Source organism: Xyrauchen texanus, chromosome 31 (genome assembly GCF_025860055.1).
Source record: "Xyrauchen texanus isolate HMW12.3.18 chromosome 31, RBS_HiC_50CHRs, whole genome shotgun sequence".
NCBI classification, from domain to species: Eukaryota; Metazoa; Chordata; class Actinopteri; order Cypriniformes; family Catostomidae; genus Xyrauchen; species Xyrauchen texanus.
Genome location: NC_068306.1, coordinates 34,489,799 through 34,509,182, shown reverse-complemented (window position 1 = coordinate 34,509,182; position 19,384 = coordinate 34,489,799). Strand labels below are relative to the sequence as shown.

At 36.6% G+C, this 19,384-nt stretch overlaps 1 protein-coding gene across 1 annotated transcript in view; it reads left to right on the top strand.

Moving 5' to 3' along the window:
* LOC127625192 (nuclear protein AMMECR1-like) overlaps positions 1-19,384 on the top strand; it is a 74,794-nt gene that overhangs the window by 20,495 nt on the left and 34,915 nt on the right. The window contains exon 2 of the mRNA XM_052100311.1: positions 14,459-14,569. Within this exon, the coding sequence (XP_051956271.1) occupies positions 14,459-14,569 (111 nt within the window). The remainder of the gene's footprint in view (positions 1-14,458; positions 14,570-19,384) is intronic.

Sequence of the window (19,384 nt, the reverse complement as noted above, 5' to 3'; positions counted from 1 at the left end):
AGTTCAATTACTGCTGTTTTGCACAATCATTTTCACTTAAAGTGTACATACGTTTACATAAACAGAATAGAGCACTGATCTATATATATAATTATATATTATAGTTATATATAGATCAGTGGAATAGAGGCCATTTTGTGTTCTGCCTGTTGTTTTAATTAAAATTACTGTTGCATATTTAAACTTTTTGAAAGATGCTAGCTAAGTTCATTACTTGACTGTTGCTGTGCATATAATAGTTTTCTAAAACTTTACATTATTTGGATAATTGTTAATAAAATCTGTAAAATTTGATTTTTACAGAACTGAAAGAAGAATAATATTTAATGTAGTTTTAATATATTTTTTGTCCAATTTTGTTGTGCTACTTTCAATAAAAGTGTGATTTATTTTATTGGTTTGTAGTTTTTCAATTCAGATTAATTAAATTCATGAAATTAATGAAAAAGTATCAAATTAATACAATTATACACAACATTTTTTTTTTTTTAAATAGGTAAAAATTTCGGTTTCGGTTTTCGGCCAAGTGCATCCTGGATTTTCGGTTTCGCCCAGAATTTTCATTTCGGTGCATCCCTAATATATATATATATATATATATATATATATATATATATATATATATATATATATATATATATATAATATTATTATTATTATTATTATATATTTTGGGCTGTCGATTTAACACGTTAATTCGGTGCGATTAATTTTACAAAAAATAACTCGGAATTTTTTTTTTACGTAATTAATCGCATGCCCATGGACCATAATAAGGAAGATTCCTGAGAAATGCAAGCTTGTAGTACCACCTGTTTACTCCAGAGGGCAGTAAGTGAATCTTCAGCTGTATGAGCAACACACAGTTTATACAGTAAAGAAAACACTTCAGTAGGCAGAACAACAAACATGCGTTAAGTTTTTGCTTTCAAATCACTCGGAGTGCAAATGCGATCTAAGGGATCTCAAGATGTGTTTAAAGATTGAGTATTAAACTATATTTAACTTGACACAGTGACCTAAACATTTTATGTTTATGACACAATGCACCAGAGACGTCTGATGTAGGAGTAAATTGACGGGTCCTTAAACAAGCCCTCATAATTAATCTCCAACTGATTGACAAATTCACTTGTGTAATGGATTACTGTGAACTGTGTGCCAATGATTGACTTATGATCAATAATATGGTAGTAAACAATACATTGTCTAAAGCCACTTTTTGCATGGCCTTATCAATGATGAACTCTTATGCCACAAGAATGCATTTTAATTATCTGAAAAAAAAATATATATATATATATATATATATATATATATATATAATTTTTAATATTTAAAGATAATTATATATTGATATAAATATGTATAATCATTATATATTGAATTATTGTTATATAAGGGGCTTTCTCAGCAAATATTTGTATATGCGATTAATCGCGATTAATTAATCGGGACACCATGTAAATTTGTTATCGTTTGACAGCCCTAATATATATATATATATATATATATATATATATATATATTTATATATATATATATTTATTTTGGGTAGACTAGTTTGACAAATGCTTCTCAATAATACTCTTATGGCTAAAAATGTTTACAGTGTTCAGTGACTAAAATGTCAATATGACTAAAATTTTACTAAAATATGACAAAAATGTCAACAGTTTTCATTGACTAAAACTACATTAAAATGCCCAGACTTTGTCAACTAAAACAAAAAACAAAACAAAAAAAGGGTAAGGTTGACATTTGACATAGGACTAAGACTAAATTAAAAAAAACTGATGATAAAATGAACACTATTATTCAGTTGGCAGGTAATTAGGAGTGTTTTAATGCAAAGCCAATGTTTATACGTTCTTAACGTCACTTTTTTTTATCAGTATGGTACCACCTCCACCTCATTTTGATTCTTGTGCACAGTCGAAAATACGACACTGCTCGCCACTGCATTCATGCATCTGATTTTTCAACAGAAGTTGTTCTCTACCTACCTTTTTGAAAAATGCTGTTCTCATCCTATCAACAATATTCTCAGTGAGTCCACTGTATTTTGCTAGGTGGGTGGAATTTCCGGTTAACTAGCGGAAGTGCAATTGGTCGGCGTTTTGTGTGTAGCCAGTAACTGCTTGCTTGCGTTTCATTCGGTTAGATTCTTGCTTTTTGAATGTTGTATGATGTCTTTACAATGTGTGCAGTTAATTGTTATCCTATTAATCAAGCAAAACTAAAGTTTTGTCCAAAACAGCCATGTTATGATCAGAAACCACTTGCAAAGCAGCACAGCGCTCATGTCCCAGATGCTGCTGCTTCCATCAGCTGCCTACAGAAGGATTGACTGAGAAACATCTGTTTTGAAAAAGCTTGGAATAATTTGTTTATGTGCTCTTTTCACTTTATTGGCAAGAAGTCAAGAGCGGGGATTACTTATATTATCCACCGTTACGGTCCGGCTGCGATAGACGTCCAGAAATGAAGCGCATTGAATTATTGTGCTGACGTGTGTGTACATGTGCTGAAGGTTCATTATGAATGTTGAGTTTTGTTCATTTCTATTTGGCATCTTTTATTTTAGAACACTTCACATGTTTTGAAATGGTATTATGACGGAGTATAAAAAGTGTTTTTCCTGAACTGTCTGTGAGTAGTGAAGATGTTTTCATGCTGTGATGCTAAATGGATAAATTCTACAGTGAAAGACCAGAATTATTAGATGAGACACGTGTGAGTACATTAGTGAGATGTTTTAAATTAATTGTATTATGATTTTCATCTTTCCTGCATTTCACTTTCTTTTGAGTGTCTTTGCAGAATGTGCCTGTCTTCCCTTAAGGAAGGTGATTTGGAAAACAATGTGGACATTAATTCAGTATCACTTAAATGTGTTTGTACGGTGCTTTTAATAATACATATGGTTTATAGCTGCTTTACAGAGAACATTGAACTTGTTGTGTACTGTTTATAATGTATGTCCAAATAAATATTTATTTGTATTGCATGTAGTTATTTTGTATAGTTTATTATGTGGCTGCTGAGACATCGCTATTTCCTACACAAGAACAATACATTTAATCTATAAATAGGATCAGTTGTTCAGTTAACACTAAAACATTTCATGTAGGTTATAGGATTTAGATACAGAGGTTAAGTATGTAAACAATTATAAAGCTAGATTGAGTTTACTACTCATTCATCTCGCATAAAATAATTGTATTTTATCCAAACAACGGCAGCATGACACTCATCGCCTGAGTCCTGTAATACACGAGCATCCTGCTGTCTGGACCTCCCCTGTAAGGACAATAATCTCGGTACAACAAACTCTTCAGGTTCAGACTAGACTAGATATGCTTTAAAATAACCATAATTATCTACAGTTCGTAAAACATGTCCAACTATACAGCTGTGAAATCGCTAATAGGCGACATTGCTTTTCAGGTTAGGCAGCACATTCTTCCATCAATGGATAAAGACTCAACAAAATAACTAAAATGCTTCTATTTGTGATAATAGTCCATCATCCTCAAACCCATATTCATTAACAGATAGGTGAGTAAGAACAATATCACCTCACTATAGTTCAGTGAACATTTGTTCCCAAGTTTCTGTCATTTTTAATGCTGTGTTAGTACATAACATAACAATTGTTTACACTTAACCAGAAGTTCCGCCCATATCACCCGCAAAGCTTATTGCGACTCAGAAGTATTGTGGATACCTACTATTTTTAAAATCCAGTTGTTTTCGACTTACACCTACAATCATTTTCATCATGCACTGAAATGTTTTTTTTATTTATTTAAAATATTCAGTAGCTTTTTTGCATCACACTTTTTAAGTAAATTCAAACAATGGTCATTTTATGTCAGTATAACAAAAAAAAACTTATGTTAAATATTAGGGATGGTTTTGAGATTTCCCGATTCGATTTCTATTCACATTCTTTCATTTCGATTTTGATATCGATTCATATGGGTTTATTTCAGGTGTAATGTCCCTTTTGCTTACATATAAAAGAAATGATCTCCCAGATAATGCTGTTAATTATACAAGGGACCATCTAACTAGGTACAGTAGAAAAATATTTTTCATAATTTGTCAAATTTTTGCTTTATAAAAATTAATAAATCAATGTATTCAATCAATAAATAAGATATATTTCAAATATACATTTTTGTTAGATGTTTATTGTTTACATTAATCATTTTTTCTATTTACATTGTTTTGTTGTCTCAATAAGAAAACCTTAATTTCTTTAAAGATCATCTGTAAATTAGCGCATGATAATGAGAAAGGACTTAAAGGGCTTTATCTCATCTGTGCTATGTGTGAATGGAATTAAATGTTTTTTTTGTTGTTGCTTTTGCTTCTAGAAACATCTGTGTTACACAGACGTGTTCATATTTAAATCAAAGTGTCATGTTACTTTAACAGGAATTCACAGTGTTGAGATGGCTTTTTAGAGAAAGGAAAAACCAATCCCAGAATTGTGGGGTGTGGCAAGAAAGTACATGTAATAAAATACTTTTTGTGTACTGAATGTACTTGGCCGATTTAATGTAGAAGGCAAAATCAGCTGTATACAGTACACGTAGGCTTGCCTCATTCTCAGTAATGGGGAATCCACCCTCTTTTATTTGTTGCTTGCCATGATGACTAAATGGCCATAGTTGAAGGATCGTTATCAAATTGTCCTCACTCTTGGATAAATCTGCAAGACGTGATGCCTGACTGTTTTAAATTTTTTGTCTGATTGCTTCTAACAAGGGCATTTCTGTTTCATTTTAACTATATAAATCATTCTCAAAGGGAAGTTTTCCAGTTTTGTGAGTGGAAGGAACTAAATTATAGAATGCAGAGATGCAACTGTCAAAGACACAGCAGGAATAACCCAATATTTAGTATTGGATGTAGGGTAGAGATTTTACAGGCTTAAATAGAGAGGGTAGGCTGTAGGGCTTGGCATTATGCAAGAAATATTTCCACACTTTTTATAGAAATGGCTATACGCACTGCACGTCTCTGAACAAACAGTGAATCAGACATGCACATCAACAGCTTTTCTTTTGTCAGTTCTTAAAAATATAATCAAGTGTGTTTCTTCAAGCATTTGTCCTTGTGTATAAGAGCATTTCATGTCATGTGTCACTCCTAGATGTCTTGCAGGACACCCGCCACAGTGGCGGGTAGATGAGCAAAAAGCCGAACCACCAAACTGTCAGTATCATTGTTCTAAATAATCATATATAGGCATTGGTACAAAGATTTTGAATCCATGTGACAAGTCTATATGAAATTCTTGTCTCTAAAAATGTCTCTACTTCAATGTAATAACGTTGAGATTTTTTTTCACCCGTTTTATCAGCTTTGTTTCAATCCTTAACCCTAGCTATGAGCAATAGTAATAGCAATGCTGCCTCTAGCTTGTCTACAGTACAGCACCTTTAACTTTAAAAACCTTGTTATATTTTGATATTCCAAACTCTCCAGGTAGTTCTGTATGTGTCTGTTTGTAGGCAAGTTCACAGTAGTTAAACTCTCTTCTTATCCAAATTCTGTCAAATGCCATTCTAAATGCATATTATAAGTGAACCAAACTCAAGTATCTATGTCTGAGATGTTCGTGAGTAGCACTCAAATATTTCGCGCCGCGCAATGGTTAAAAATAGCTGTGTGTGTCAACAGAGCAGCACTATTCGCTCTGCGTGCATTTTATATATTTACTTAATAAACACAGACTTTTGTGATTCACAGAGCTATCGCACATCTTCAAATGGCTTTGAATAAAATGCACGAGTCATATGTTTTTATGGTTCTTTATGGAGCTTGACCTTAACGAACATGACTAACACACGTGTCGGATTTGGATCAGGCTCGTCGGACCGATACCCGATCTATCTTAAAACATCAGTATTGGAGCCGAGACTGATCCAGGTTTCAGATCGGTGCATCCCTACCTAAAACTGTTTAGGTTCCAGTCATGTTTTATGACTGTTTTGTATCAATGCATCTACTGTTCCTACTCTGCTCTCCCCAGAGTTTATGCCTCTTTTTAAACTATTAGGGCAGCTGTGGCTCAGTTGGTAGAGTGGGTCGGCCACTAATCGCAGGGTTGGTGGTTCGAATCCCGGCCCACACGACTCCACGTGCCGAAGTGTCCTTGGGCAAGACACTGAACCCCAAGTTGCTCCCAATGGCAGGCTAGTTCCTTGCATGGCAGCTCTGCAACCATTTGTGTATGAGTGTGTGTGTGTGTGTGTGAATGGGTGAATGAGTAACCGTGTAAAGCGCTTTGAATACCGTTAAGGTTAGAAAGGGACTATATAAGTGCAGACCATTTACCATTTTACCAACAGAAACAACTATTACAGAAAAGACACTAGTGTTCATCAACCCCGTATTAATGAGTCCAACTTAGAAAAAATTTAAAATACACCTGCACTTTCCCCTTATACACCCATTAGGGCTTGTGGGGAAAGTATGGTCTTGCATTCAGCTATGTTTTGATCGGAGAGGGAGAGAAGGAAATCAGGACCTATCAAAGGCGCTGTCCGGCAAGACAATTTGAATTGTAATGTGATAAACATTATTGCTGCACACCAGCAGAGGGCACAGCACAATCTGCAGCACTGACTGGAGTGCTGAATGCAGAATATATTTTAAAACTCTTCCTTTTGTGGTTTAGTAATTTTAATGTTAATTCAGTCAGTCATGCGGAATTTCTACCATAGCAGTGTCTTGAAATCTGCAGGTTTCAAAGTGTTTGGATAGCTACTATTATCTCTGGATTAACGCACACCTAGCCGTGTTTACACAGATGATACTTTAGTAAAAAAGATCCATCTTGGCTTGCATAAATCTGCTTCAGCTGATAAAACAAACCCAGCAACCTTTTTTGCAAGTAAAGTGAAGCTCCGCTCTGCAGGGTTAAAGCTATCACACTGCCAATCGTTCTGCTGTTGAAATTTCAGGGGCTTTGTTTCTAAGGTTCACTTATTTGCTCACCATAGAGAACAGGGAGGTTTTCTGCCATCTACTTATAAGTTTACCATCCTTGCCATTTTGTTTTCTGAAAGATTTATTGCTGGGCTCACAAAGACCTGTAAAGTCATTCAGGTCTCCTTTGCGGATTCTTTTTGTGTTAGATTAAAAGCTATTAATCTTAAAGAGGGCAGTGCAGGCCCCTCGCCCATCTGTGGAAAGGGTGGGATGGGGATCACTGTGGCATGTTAGTTATTGCCTGATGGTTTGTAAGGGTGCGATGGATGCCATCTAACCTGTGGCACATTTGGCAGTAACTGCCACTAACGTTAATCTCTCCCTGTTAAACAACTATGGCGTTACTCATTGCCTCAAAAATCTTCATGTTCCTCATATTTAGGGTTAGGGATTTAAACAAACTCCTTACTAGTAATGCACTTTTTGGCAGTGAGCCTGATACCTTAATTCATGCCATTTATTTAGGAGAATTGCGCTATCAGTAGATTTGTATACATTTTAGGAAGGACCTGAGCAATATCAAGGGTCTATTGTGAAGTTAGCAACCACTTAAAGGCATAGTTCCCCCAAAAATGTAAATTCTCATATCGTTTCTCAACCTCATGATATCCCAGGTGTGTATGATTTTCTTTCTTTGCCAAAATACATTTGAAGAAAATGTAAAAAATGTATTTGCTCAGTAGGTCCTTAAAAGGCAGATGGATGGTGATACAACATTTGAAGCTCCAAAAATCACAGATAGTCAGCAAAAACATCATCCATACGACTCCAGCAGTTGTCTTCAAAACAGACACATTTGTCTTCTAAAGAGACATGCTTTTGGTGTGAAAAAGATAAATATTTAAGTACTTTTATAACACTATAAATCTTAGCTTCCGATTAGCTGCGGTACGCGTGTTTGACGTAATCGTGTTGACACGTGAGAGCTGATGCAATTGAAGAGCAGCAATGTTTACAAGTGAGAAGGAACACTGTAGCTTAGTTGGTTTTGGTGTAGATCTGTATTTATCCGTTTCTTTACTCACAGTGGTGTGTTTGTCTGCTTATCCTGGATGTCTAAACCGAGTGGAGAATTTGAGATTACTTCGGTATCATGGCAACACGAATACGTCACACGTGAGACTGCATGAACTCCACACTCTCGTGAAGTTTGATTATAGTTAAAAAGTACTTAAATATTGATATTACAATTTTTTTGCACCAAAAGTGATTTTATCACTTTAGAAGCCATCTAAATACATCCGCTGGAATTATATCGATGATGTAGTAAATAATATATCGCAAATAAAAAAATATATATTTGAAATGTTAAAATATACCATCTACTTTCCTAAAAGATGCAGCATTAAAACATTTATTATTTGTATTGTGTCAAGAGTTCAGCGTGTGGCGTTTCTATCTTCTACTGTCATCATATACATTTGCGGTTCACAGTTCACCAAACTCCTTTACGCAGTGTAGTGCGAAATTGCTTTGGTTGAGCTTGTGTTTCCAGTCTCCTGAGTTTGGTTGTGTTGAATGGGAGTGAATGGAGCACAAAGTGAATATTTGCCGTGTAAACACTTGATCGGATTGCTTTCTGAAACTGGGACGTTGTGCGCATGTCCATAACTGACACTATAATGGTGTCATGATGACGAGGGAATGAATGAATGAACGTTGCACTTTTCTGGCACTACTCTCATCTGGGCACTGTGGAATCCCAGGAAATGAGGAAGCAGACACTGCTTCAAAAGAGGCTTTATTAGCAGATTTCCAAAAGAAACCAATACATCCCACTGACCTAAAACCCAAAATAAATTCATATATTAAAAGCAAATGGCGAACTGAGTGGGATCAATGCATCATGAACAAACTCCATGAAATCAGCCCTATTGTTGGCAAAAGAAGTTCCTTTCTGTTTTCAAATCGCTGGGACCAGATTGTTTACACCCGCTGTCGTATTGGTCACTCCAGGTTGACAAGTTTTTAATATTAGGAGAAGATTCACCAACACACCAACAACCTTCTGCCAGAATCCATTATCCCTGTAAACAATTTTATTAGACTGTACTGCTCTTAACCCCCTGAGAAACCTTTTTTATTCAGTCAGCACTCTGGAAGAAATGTTTAACAAAACTGAATGCAATTTTAGAGTTTTTAGGATACATTTATTTTAAAAACCTCTTTTAGTATTGCTTACACATTTCTCACCTTGGAAATAGCCATAGAAGCTGGCATGGATTTAAAAACAAACAAACAAACAACAACAACTGGCACTACACTCAAAGTGCTTTACACAGTGAACAGGGGGTTCTCCCCAACCACCATCAGTGTGCAGCATCCATCTGGATGATGCATCGGCAGCCATATTATCATGTGTGCACCAGTATGCTCACCACACACCAGCTATATTGGTGGAGAGGAGAGAGTGGAGTGATAGAGACAATTAATGGATGGAGATTATTTGGGGGACATAATTGATAAGGGCCAATGCGGGGGAATTTGGCCAGGGCACCGGGGTTACACCCCTACTCTTGACGTGAAGTATACTGGGATTTTTAATGACCACAGAGAGTCAGGACCTCGGTTTAACATCTCATCCGAAAGCTAGTTGCTTTTTATTGTTGCTGGATAGTAAGTAGATGGTATATTTAAACAATTTGAATTATAATTTTTTTATTTGTGATGTACTGTTTATTAAAACAAAATGCCCTCCTGTGATGACATATCCACGTTTGTTGTGTTGTCCTATTGTTAAATGATTCAAACAGTGAGGGAATGCTGTATAATTGTGGGGTGTATGCATGTCACAAGATCAATTAAGATTTGATGCTTTTGATATATAAATGCGCACATCAACCTGATCACTTAAGTTAGCGTTCATGTAAACGGTACGTTCGGAATCAACAATCTGATTGATTTCATTCTGATTTTAAAAAAGACCATGTAAATGCAGCTAAGGAGAAATGTGCTTTTTTGGAACCAGATGGTAAAGTTACGACATCATCTAGCAGGGCCAAAGAAGCTGTACACACCATATGTATTCTTGCATTAAAAAGCTAGTTGGAATGCAATGAATGGAACAAACAAAATGCTGGTGACTCGAGATGCTTTTTGATAAGTCCTAACGGCTGATTCTAAAATACAGAGATGCTGAAAAATCAGCAAGACGCAGTGCAGCGTTCAAAGATGTCCATCTAACACTGGTTTACATGGGGGAAAAACAATAAAAAAAGTGCAGACAGACACAAAAAGGCCTCTATCTGGGCCATGCTAACCAGCCGTACCTAGACACCCCAGCAACTGCAAAGCAACACCCTGACAACCACCCACAACACACTAGCATCTTCACCTTAGAAATATTCTTTAGAAATGTTAAATATGTAGTTTGTTTTACTGTGTTTTCTGTACCCTTTTCTGTAACCTGGTCTCATAGAATCACATTTCTTTATCTACATCACAACAGTTTCCTAATGAAAACACTAGAGGCGCTAAAACAACAATGAATTTAGATTTTTTTTTTATTGTCGACATTGTCGATAACGTCGACTAATCGTTTCAGCCCTAAAGGCACCTAAAAAAACAGCGCTCCTGCATGAGACGCTAAATAAACTACAAATTGCGGCAAAACGTGTGTGTTTACATAGAAAAACAAATTGTTAACTGAATGGTTGCAAAAGCATTTGATGTGAACGGTCCCTTAGGTGAAGGTCTTTGGCTCTCTTATCAGCATTTCTCTGAATAAGCAATGGGGTTTTTAAAACGCTTTGTCAGGAAACGTGTTCAATTTGGAAATGTGTCTCGAGATCTCATTCTGTTCTGCTGTGCTGCATCTAATTGAACAGCCCCTGGGCTCATAGTCTGAGCCTCACCATGAGTTCAGTCCAATAGCACTGCCATCTGGGAATATTACTACCATACATACAACTGGAATGAATGAATAACACTGTTGTATCTCCGTTATTATTAAGCTTGAGTCTTTGGTAGTATCAGGTTGTCCTGATACCGATACTGGTAACTGAATCGGGTTCCCAAACCACACTCATGTACTTGTACTCATGCTTGTAAAAATGCTCCGATACCAAAAGCCGATACCATCTTATGTACGAATGTCATTACATAAACATTCAGCACATAAATTAACATCATGTTACGTCCTAGTGAGATTATTTAACAGCAAAAGCTGTGATTTAATGAGATAAATATTTAGTTTGCATGTTCAGTGTTTTAAATGTGAGCGCTTGTGATTGTGTTGTGCAGACATACAAATACAAAGTGCTCATAACTTTTAGAGATCCTTGTCTCAGACTGAGAACACCATCATGATCATTACATGCTCTGTTTGTAGCAGATGACAGCAGGCAGTGCGCTGAGTCACTTTGTAACACGAGGCACATGCAGACAACGTATTTATTTAATTAAATAGGAGCCTTTTGTGGTTTAATATTCACATTGAGTCACATGGTGAAAAATCACTTTTTTTGACATATACAATATCATGTTTAAAATTAATATACTTTCATTTGATTAAAGTTAATTCATTTATTTAAACAACTTTTTGATGCTAAAATTTAAATAAAATGTTATGAAATTCAGAAAAAAAAAACATGTATAGGAGAGTACCAAAAAAATATATAGGTACTTGTTCTTAGAAAAATGGTAACAGGACATACCTAATTATTATTATTATTATTATTATTATTATTAGAATGTTTTCTTTTATTTTTTATCTGTGCACACTAGGAAATAATAATATACCGTATGAACAATATACAATCTGCACGCTTCAGAATGAATGAGAGGTACATAATACGCACATAATACGTTGTTTTTAGTGTATGAACTAGCGATCGTCCGATATATCACCGATGATAAATGTTCCCGTTTGGCTGATTTGTTTCTTGAGGGTGCTGAGAATCGCCTGATTGCATGTGAAGTGACTTGAGATATGTAAACGACCAGTCATGGTTGTTATGTGCCATCATGTTACTACAATAATAGAGTGGTGTGCAACACGGTGTCCTTTAAACAGTCCGCATATCTGAGCTGCGGCAGACGCGTTTGAGCTCGTAATGTTAAAGTGTTCACGTGTTTCATTCTCCCTCTCTCTCCTCAACAGTTCCCTGTAACTTAACTGTCTTGTCTAATGATAAAAAGGCAAATATCAATAAAAATAATATCATAAACGGTCTGCAAATATGCGCACGTCTTGTTTAAACAGATGTAACAAACAAACCTTACAAAGTTTCAGCAGATCCAGCATCCTGTGTAATGCTCATAAATCTTCCTCTGAAGCACATATTCAAACAGTCTCTCCTCAACAGTTCCCTGTAACTTTTAACTTTCTCTTCTAGTGATAATTAAGCAATCACAAGAACAAGAGTGAGATATGGCCCTACATCAGTATTCACAGCAGTACTGATTTAGGGCCATATAGTATGATTGCGAGTGTGATATTGCTTATATACAACAGTTTAATGAACAAGTAAATTAAAAAAAATTAAGAAAAACTGAGTATGGTCTTAAGGCATTTGTGCATGGAAGTACTTATGCGATGGATCAGAATCTGCTGTTGCTAGTTCAAACCAAATGATGCATCCAAGCCTCTCAAAAATGTCACTTTAGTACTAGTATCATGGCTTGGGCTGTTTCTAACAAGTTATTGGAGAAACAAGGGTGTGTGTGAGGGAGAGAGATGGAGCAGGGGCGATCACCTGTTGCCACTTCTAAGCAGAGATACTGTAATGTGTTAGTCATCTTTCTGAAGGTAATGTGATTTTGGTCAAATGCATCCTAGTTTCTCTGTGGAAAAATAGCTGTCCAAGCGGGATATTCCTCCCTATTTCTCAGTAACCAGTGGGCAAGAGTTATTCACTATATAAACTGCAATGTCTTCTGCTATTTTGAACAGTATGTCCTCTCCAATGTGGAAACTCCAGTAAGAAGTAATCGCCATGAGTTTGTGTAATTAATCAGTCTGCTGTGTCTTTCAGCTGTGAGAAGCCACAGAAATTATTAGCCATTTAAAGCCATTTCCTAACTTTAATAGTGTCGTAGTAATCCGAGCTATCACATAGTGCTAATGAATGAAAACACTGACTGACGCTGATTCACTTCACACCACTCAACTGGCTTATATTACACACAAATATTGTCTTTTGCCACCACCTGCTGGCTAAAATCTGTATTGTCTCAAAAATAAATGTAAAGAGACACATATAGCTCTTAACGCATATACACAGCTCTTACACTTTAGTTTATAATGGCATGAACATTACCGGAGTGATACAGTGAATTTCTGCAGCATTGAAGTTCCCAATGAGCAGAGTGGCCTCCATCATCCGTAAATGATCACCTGGCCAATACCATCCCTACAGTGAAGCATGGTGGTGGCAGCATCATGCTGTGGGGATGTTTTTCAGCAGCAGGAACTGCGAGACTAGTCAAGATCGAGGGAAAGATGAATGCAGCAATGTACAGAGACATCCTTGAAGAAAACCTGCTCCAGAGTGCTCTGGACCTCAGACTGGGGTGAAGGTTCACCTTCCAACAGGACAACAACCCTAAGAACACAGCCAAGATAACAAAGGAGTGGCTACGGGACAACTCTGTGAATGTCCTTGAGTGGCCCAGCTAAAGCCCAGACTTGAACCCGATTGAAAATCTCTGGAGAGATCTGAAAATGGCTGTGCATCGACGCTCCCCATCCAACCTGATGGAGCTTGAGAGGTTCTGTAAAGAAGAATGAGAGAAACTGCCCAAAAATAGGTGTGCCAGGCTTGTAGCATCATACACAAAAAGACTTGAGGCTGTAATTGGTGCCAAAGGTGCTTCAACAAAGTACTGAGCAAAGGCTGTGAATACTTTTGTACATGTGATTTTTGTGTTTTTCATTTTTAATAAATTTGCAAAGATTTCAAACAAACTTCTTTCACGTTGTCATTATGGGGTATTGTTTGTAGAATTTTGAGGAAAATTATTAATTTAGTCCATTTTGGAATAAGGCTGAAAAAGTGAACCGCTGTGAATACTTTCCAGATGCACTGTGTATGTGTATGAGATATATATATATATATATATATATATATATATATATATATATATATATATATATATATATATATATATATATATATATATATATATATATATTATACATTTGGCTTAAAATAAATACAGTATGTATACCGTTTTCTAATCAGTTACATTCATACCTAGTGTGTCAGTTCTCGTGCAAGGTGTAAAGACCTACTTTTATGTTATTCTACTGTGCACGTGTCAGACTCTGTCTTTTAGATGATTAGTTGGGGACCGTTTCTGTGCAATTATCCAGAATTAGATTTTGTTTGGTTGGAACACATTATTTGCATTTAAAATGTTCAAACTTGCTGTCCTGCTTCACTGTTGCTTGTTCAAATTGTAATTGTACCGACACTAATACGTTTTTTTTTTTCTTTTCCCACAGCCCACTGTTTGTCACATGGAAGATCGGCCGAGACAAGCGGTTGAGGGGTTGTATAGGTACATTTTCTGCCATGAACCTGCACTCAGGACTCAGGGAGTACACTCTTACCAGGTATACACCACCACATGTGCACAATGAAATACTATTTACACTTTCCTTCCAACATATCTCCATGCATGTAAAAACAACAATAATAATAATACAAAAACAATTCTCTCATCATTTCCTCACCTGAAGCTCGAGTACTCTTCCTCGCAATGTACAGGTGCTCTGCATATGCGTCAAGCACGAGGCATTGTAATCGAGCTTCAAATCATGATTGCCAAGGAGACTGCAGATTTATAGTGAAAAGGGAGAATGAAAAACATTTTGGTGTGTTTTTCACCCAAAACCAATCGTATCGCTTTAGAAGACATGGATTGAACCACTCGAGTCGAATGGGTTACCTTTATGCTATCTTTGTCTTTTTTTGGAGCTTAAAAGTGTCCTCCATTGACTTGCATTGTATGGATCTATTCACATCATATCTCCATCAAAATATCTTCGTTTGTGTTCCGCAGAAAAAGAAAGTCATACAAGTTTGAGACGGCATAAAGGTGAGTAAATGATGAGAGAATTATCATTTTTGGGTAAACTTCCTTCAACACTTGCTAAACGCCAAATGTGTGTAATTATTTGCTTTGGTGAGTAAATGAAACATTACACTTAAGTGACTGGTATCTTTATGGAACTGCAACATTACACAAATGTGATATTTAAATCACAGATATACAGTCCTAATGTTGTTACTAGGCCCAATAATGTTATTAAGAACTGCAACAAAATAGATGTAGGGCTCTGTTTTTGGCGATGCAGAAAATACAGGCAGTCCTAAAAATGGAATTAACTATAAAACATGGAACAACATGGAATTTGACATATTTAGGATTAAAATGAATGTACACACAGACTATACATTTATTTGATTTAATCACAGCATTTAATCACACTGGGCCATGTAGCAAATAGCTTATCCTGAGGTGAGAAGCTTCCATCAAAAACACAGAAATGAAAGGGCTTCATTCCAAAATAAAAGCTTCCGTCAATCATAGTTCTGATTTTATTTAAGCGATATCACCTTATTTGACAAAATGAACGCACAATGTTTTGTTTGGGGGTTGTACGGTGAGGTTATAAATATTTACAGATATTTATAGATATATTTACTATATAGAAAATGGGTTTTAAAAAGCACTTTGTTTTGATTCATTTGATTCATTTTTATTTATTTATTTGTGTTGACACCCTTTTGATATTAACAAGGTTTATTTGTAAGGTGTTGTGAACAGTAATTTTATAGTCTGTTGTCGATTCTTTATGTTGGGGTGTCTGACAGACAAAGGATTGTTTTAATAAACTGTTGGATGCATTGAACTAGGCTTCATATTGCACTCTAGGGGTGTAATGATTCTCGGTTCGCCACCCACGGTTTAGGAAGCATTGCACCGCGATCGGTTCACCTCAGTTTTAGTGACCCATCTGGAGCACAAGTTTTGGTCAAGAAATTAAAGCATCAAACAGACACAGTTACAACCTCCGCTAATGCACCTGAATGGATCTGTAAATGGATACGCTCCACCTGTGTTTCACGTGAGTCAACTTGATGACATCACTGTTCTGCAAGCGTTGTGTGTAGTTAAAAATGGCAAGTGGAGAAATCGAAATGCTGGAAGAGAAGCCCCCTGCTTTTCTCCTTTCTGGGAACATTTTATTTTTACGGTCAATTACAACAGTAATGGTCAAAAGACGTTTACAAAACAGGCACCGTTTGCAGACATTGCTCGACACGAGTGCTGTGTATACTTATGTCAAAAATGTGCATGAGGGTTTATTTAAAATGTGCACGCAAGTTCTTCCTGTTTCCTCACATGACTGTAATATATCATGAGAGTCAATAATGCGCTTTGATTAATGACATTAAGATTATGTTATAGTAATACATTGATACATGATTAATCATTTACGCCAAAATCACCTAGGGAAAGGTGAGCCGAAACTGCACACACTCCCTTCCATTTTTAAGCAGGCACTCAGTGCTAATTTGAACAGACATGAAACAATAAGTAAAGTGCTTTGGGTGTTGATGTGGGATTTCCATGTATTCTTAAAATACTCAAGCAGCGTTATCACAACATCCTTTCTCGTATGCATTTTAATAGCAAGGTTATTCCTTTTATAGTGATGTACAGCTTCCGAATATTGAATATGTTGAGATGAGTTTGAAGTGCACTTTATGTTGATGCATGTAGCGTATTAGTGCTGTTAAGTTAAAATGTTGATTTAGTAAATTGAGAAAATGTTTTGTTTATTTTAGTTAAGGACCCTGACAAAAATTAACCATGGTTTTACTATAGTAATATTGTAGTAACCATGACTGCTGTCACCATGGTTTTGATACAAATAACCATGGTTTTATAACATTAAAACTGTAGATTCTATATACCGTAATTTCCGGACTGTAAGCCGCAACTTTTTTCCCACGCTTTGAACCTCGCGGCTTAAACAACGACGCGGCTAATATATGGATTTTTCCCGCTTTCAAATTGTATTTAAAAGTGCTCAGTTTTTTGGCGGCATGAAGCTTTCATTAGACCAATGAAATTGCCGAACGGGTTAAGGTCAAACAACTTTTTTGTTTACTGTTTAGATTAAATCGAGCGCGCTCAAACTTCCCATCATTCTGATTACGGTAGTCATTTTGTCACCCTCAAGACATGGAGAAACGCATATGATGCAGCTTTCAAGTTGAAGGCGATTGATCTGGCTGTTGAAAAAGGAAATAGAGCTGCTGCACGGGAGACGATGGAAACAGCAGCGTGATGAATTGACTCAGTGCAAAAAGACAACTAAATCTGAGGCTATTCAACTCCGACACCGAAGGAGATGACTTCAGTGGTTTCATGTGCACAAGAGGAGGAAGATAGTGACCAATGTCTTTCTTGCTAGGCTACTGTTTACTGCTAATTTTTTATTTTTTGTTACAAGCTGTGTGTGGCAGCGGGGGCGTGGTCAAGCGCCCGTCCGGGAGAGAAAAGCGGTAAGGGCGCTTACACCTGAGCTAATGTCTAACACCTGTGTCTAATTTCAGTAAGCGTGGGTAGAGCGGCTTAAAAAGGCAGCAGAGAGCGAGTGAGTGAGTGAGAGAGTGAGTGAGTGAGTGACAGACAGACACACGTCAGTCTAGTGTTGGCGCATAGAAGAATTGAGAAACTTTATAAAATTGATTGTAAACATTGCTGTGGCCATTAAAAGCCTTACCTGGAACGTCAAGTGCCCTGCTTCACGTGTCCTTCTTGGGAAAACTGTCACACTGGCACCAGTGTGTTTTCAGCACTTGATGTAAGCGCCCTTACCGCTTTTCTCTCCCGGACGGGTGCTTGACCACGCCCCCGCTGCCACACCGTGTTTCGTTAAAGCCTATTTATTTGTGTTACAAGCCGTGTTTCGTTAAAGCCTGAGTAAAGTTCATTTGTTTCAATGTACCGGTAGGCAGCTGCGGCTTATAGACAGGTGCGGTTTATTTATGTTCAAAATAATAAATTTTTTAAAATTCAGTGGGTGCGGCTTATATTCAGGTGCGCTCAATAGTCCGGAAATTACGGTAGTAACCATTTTACTATATATTGTAACCATGACAGTAACCATGTTTATATTGTGGTTACTATGATTTTACTACAAATGCCATGGTTAATATATGGTTACCTTTGTAGAACAATGATTGTTATTTAAGGGCAAACCTGTTGTTGTGTTTACCAAATAGATTATCCTTTGGATTTGGCAGTAATTTCTTTTTTTCTTTTTTTGAACAAAGCAAATACTGAACCGTACTGAAACCATGACCCTTAAACCATAATACAAATTGAACCATGAGAAATTTGAACCGTTACACACCTATTGCGCACCCACATTAATCTTGCATTTACACAGTTTTGAAGCAATCTGGTTACATTGAAGAACATCACTGAGCTCAAGATGCGCATAAGCGTTGTCTTGCCCTAGATTGGAGCATCTTTTATTACCTCCTATTTATGTGTATTTATCAGTTTTCTTATTGTAGGGCTGCCCTTAGGGCGACCACATATCCCCCAAAATTGCAAATAATCGTAATACCGGCTAACCACAATTTTGTTTTTCTCAGGCAGTAATCTCACCATCAAAATCTCACACTGCAACATCTCTAATGGAGAGGATGCTAACATTAGAGCAAACATCAGCTGTTTGAATGGTTTGAACAATGTTCCAAAGTCAAGAATGTAAACTGCTTACTTTCCCTCTTAAGTTACCATTTTGAATAAAGCATAGTCACTTATGAATTTGTGCAGATCCGTTGAGTTTTTATCCAGGGTTGAGTGGCATCTAGTTTGTTTAAGAACAGGTTATAAACATGAGCATTCATCAGATAACCCCTCAGTACAATTGTATTGAGCAGAATAGCATATCAGAATGCACAACAAGTCGAATCTTGAGGTGAATGGGCTACAACAGAAGAAGACCATGTCAGGTTCCACTTCTGTCAGCCAATAACAGAAAGCTGAAGCTGCAGTGGGCACAGGCTTACCAAATCTGGACAATTAAATACTAGAAAAACATTGCCACAGAACTGCGGCTCACTGGTTGTTTTTTTGCTTTTCTCGACATTCTCTTTACACTCTAGAGACTGTTGCGTGTGTAAATCCCAGGAGATCAGCAGTTACAGAAATACTAAAAACCAGCCCGTCTGGCACCAACAATCATGCCATTTAAACTCCGTTTAAATTCCTTACATTTAATCGTAGAAAACATTCCCTGTCTTGGGTCAGTTAGGATCATGTGAAATGTCAGAATAATAGTTGAGAGAATCATTTATTTCAGCTTCTATTTCTTTCATCACATTCCCAGTTAGAATTT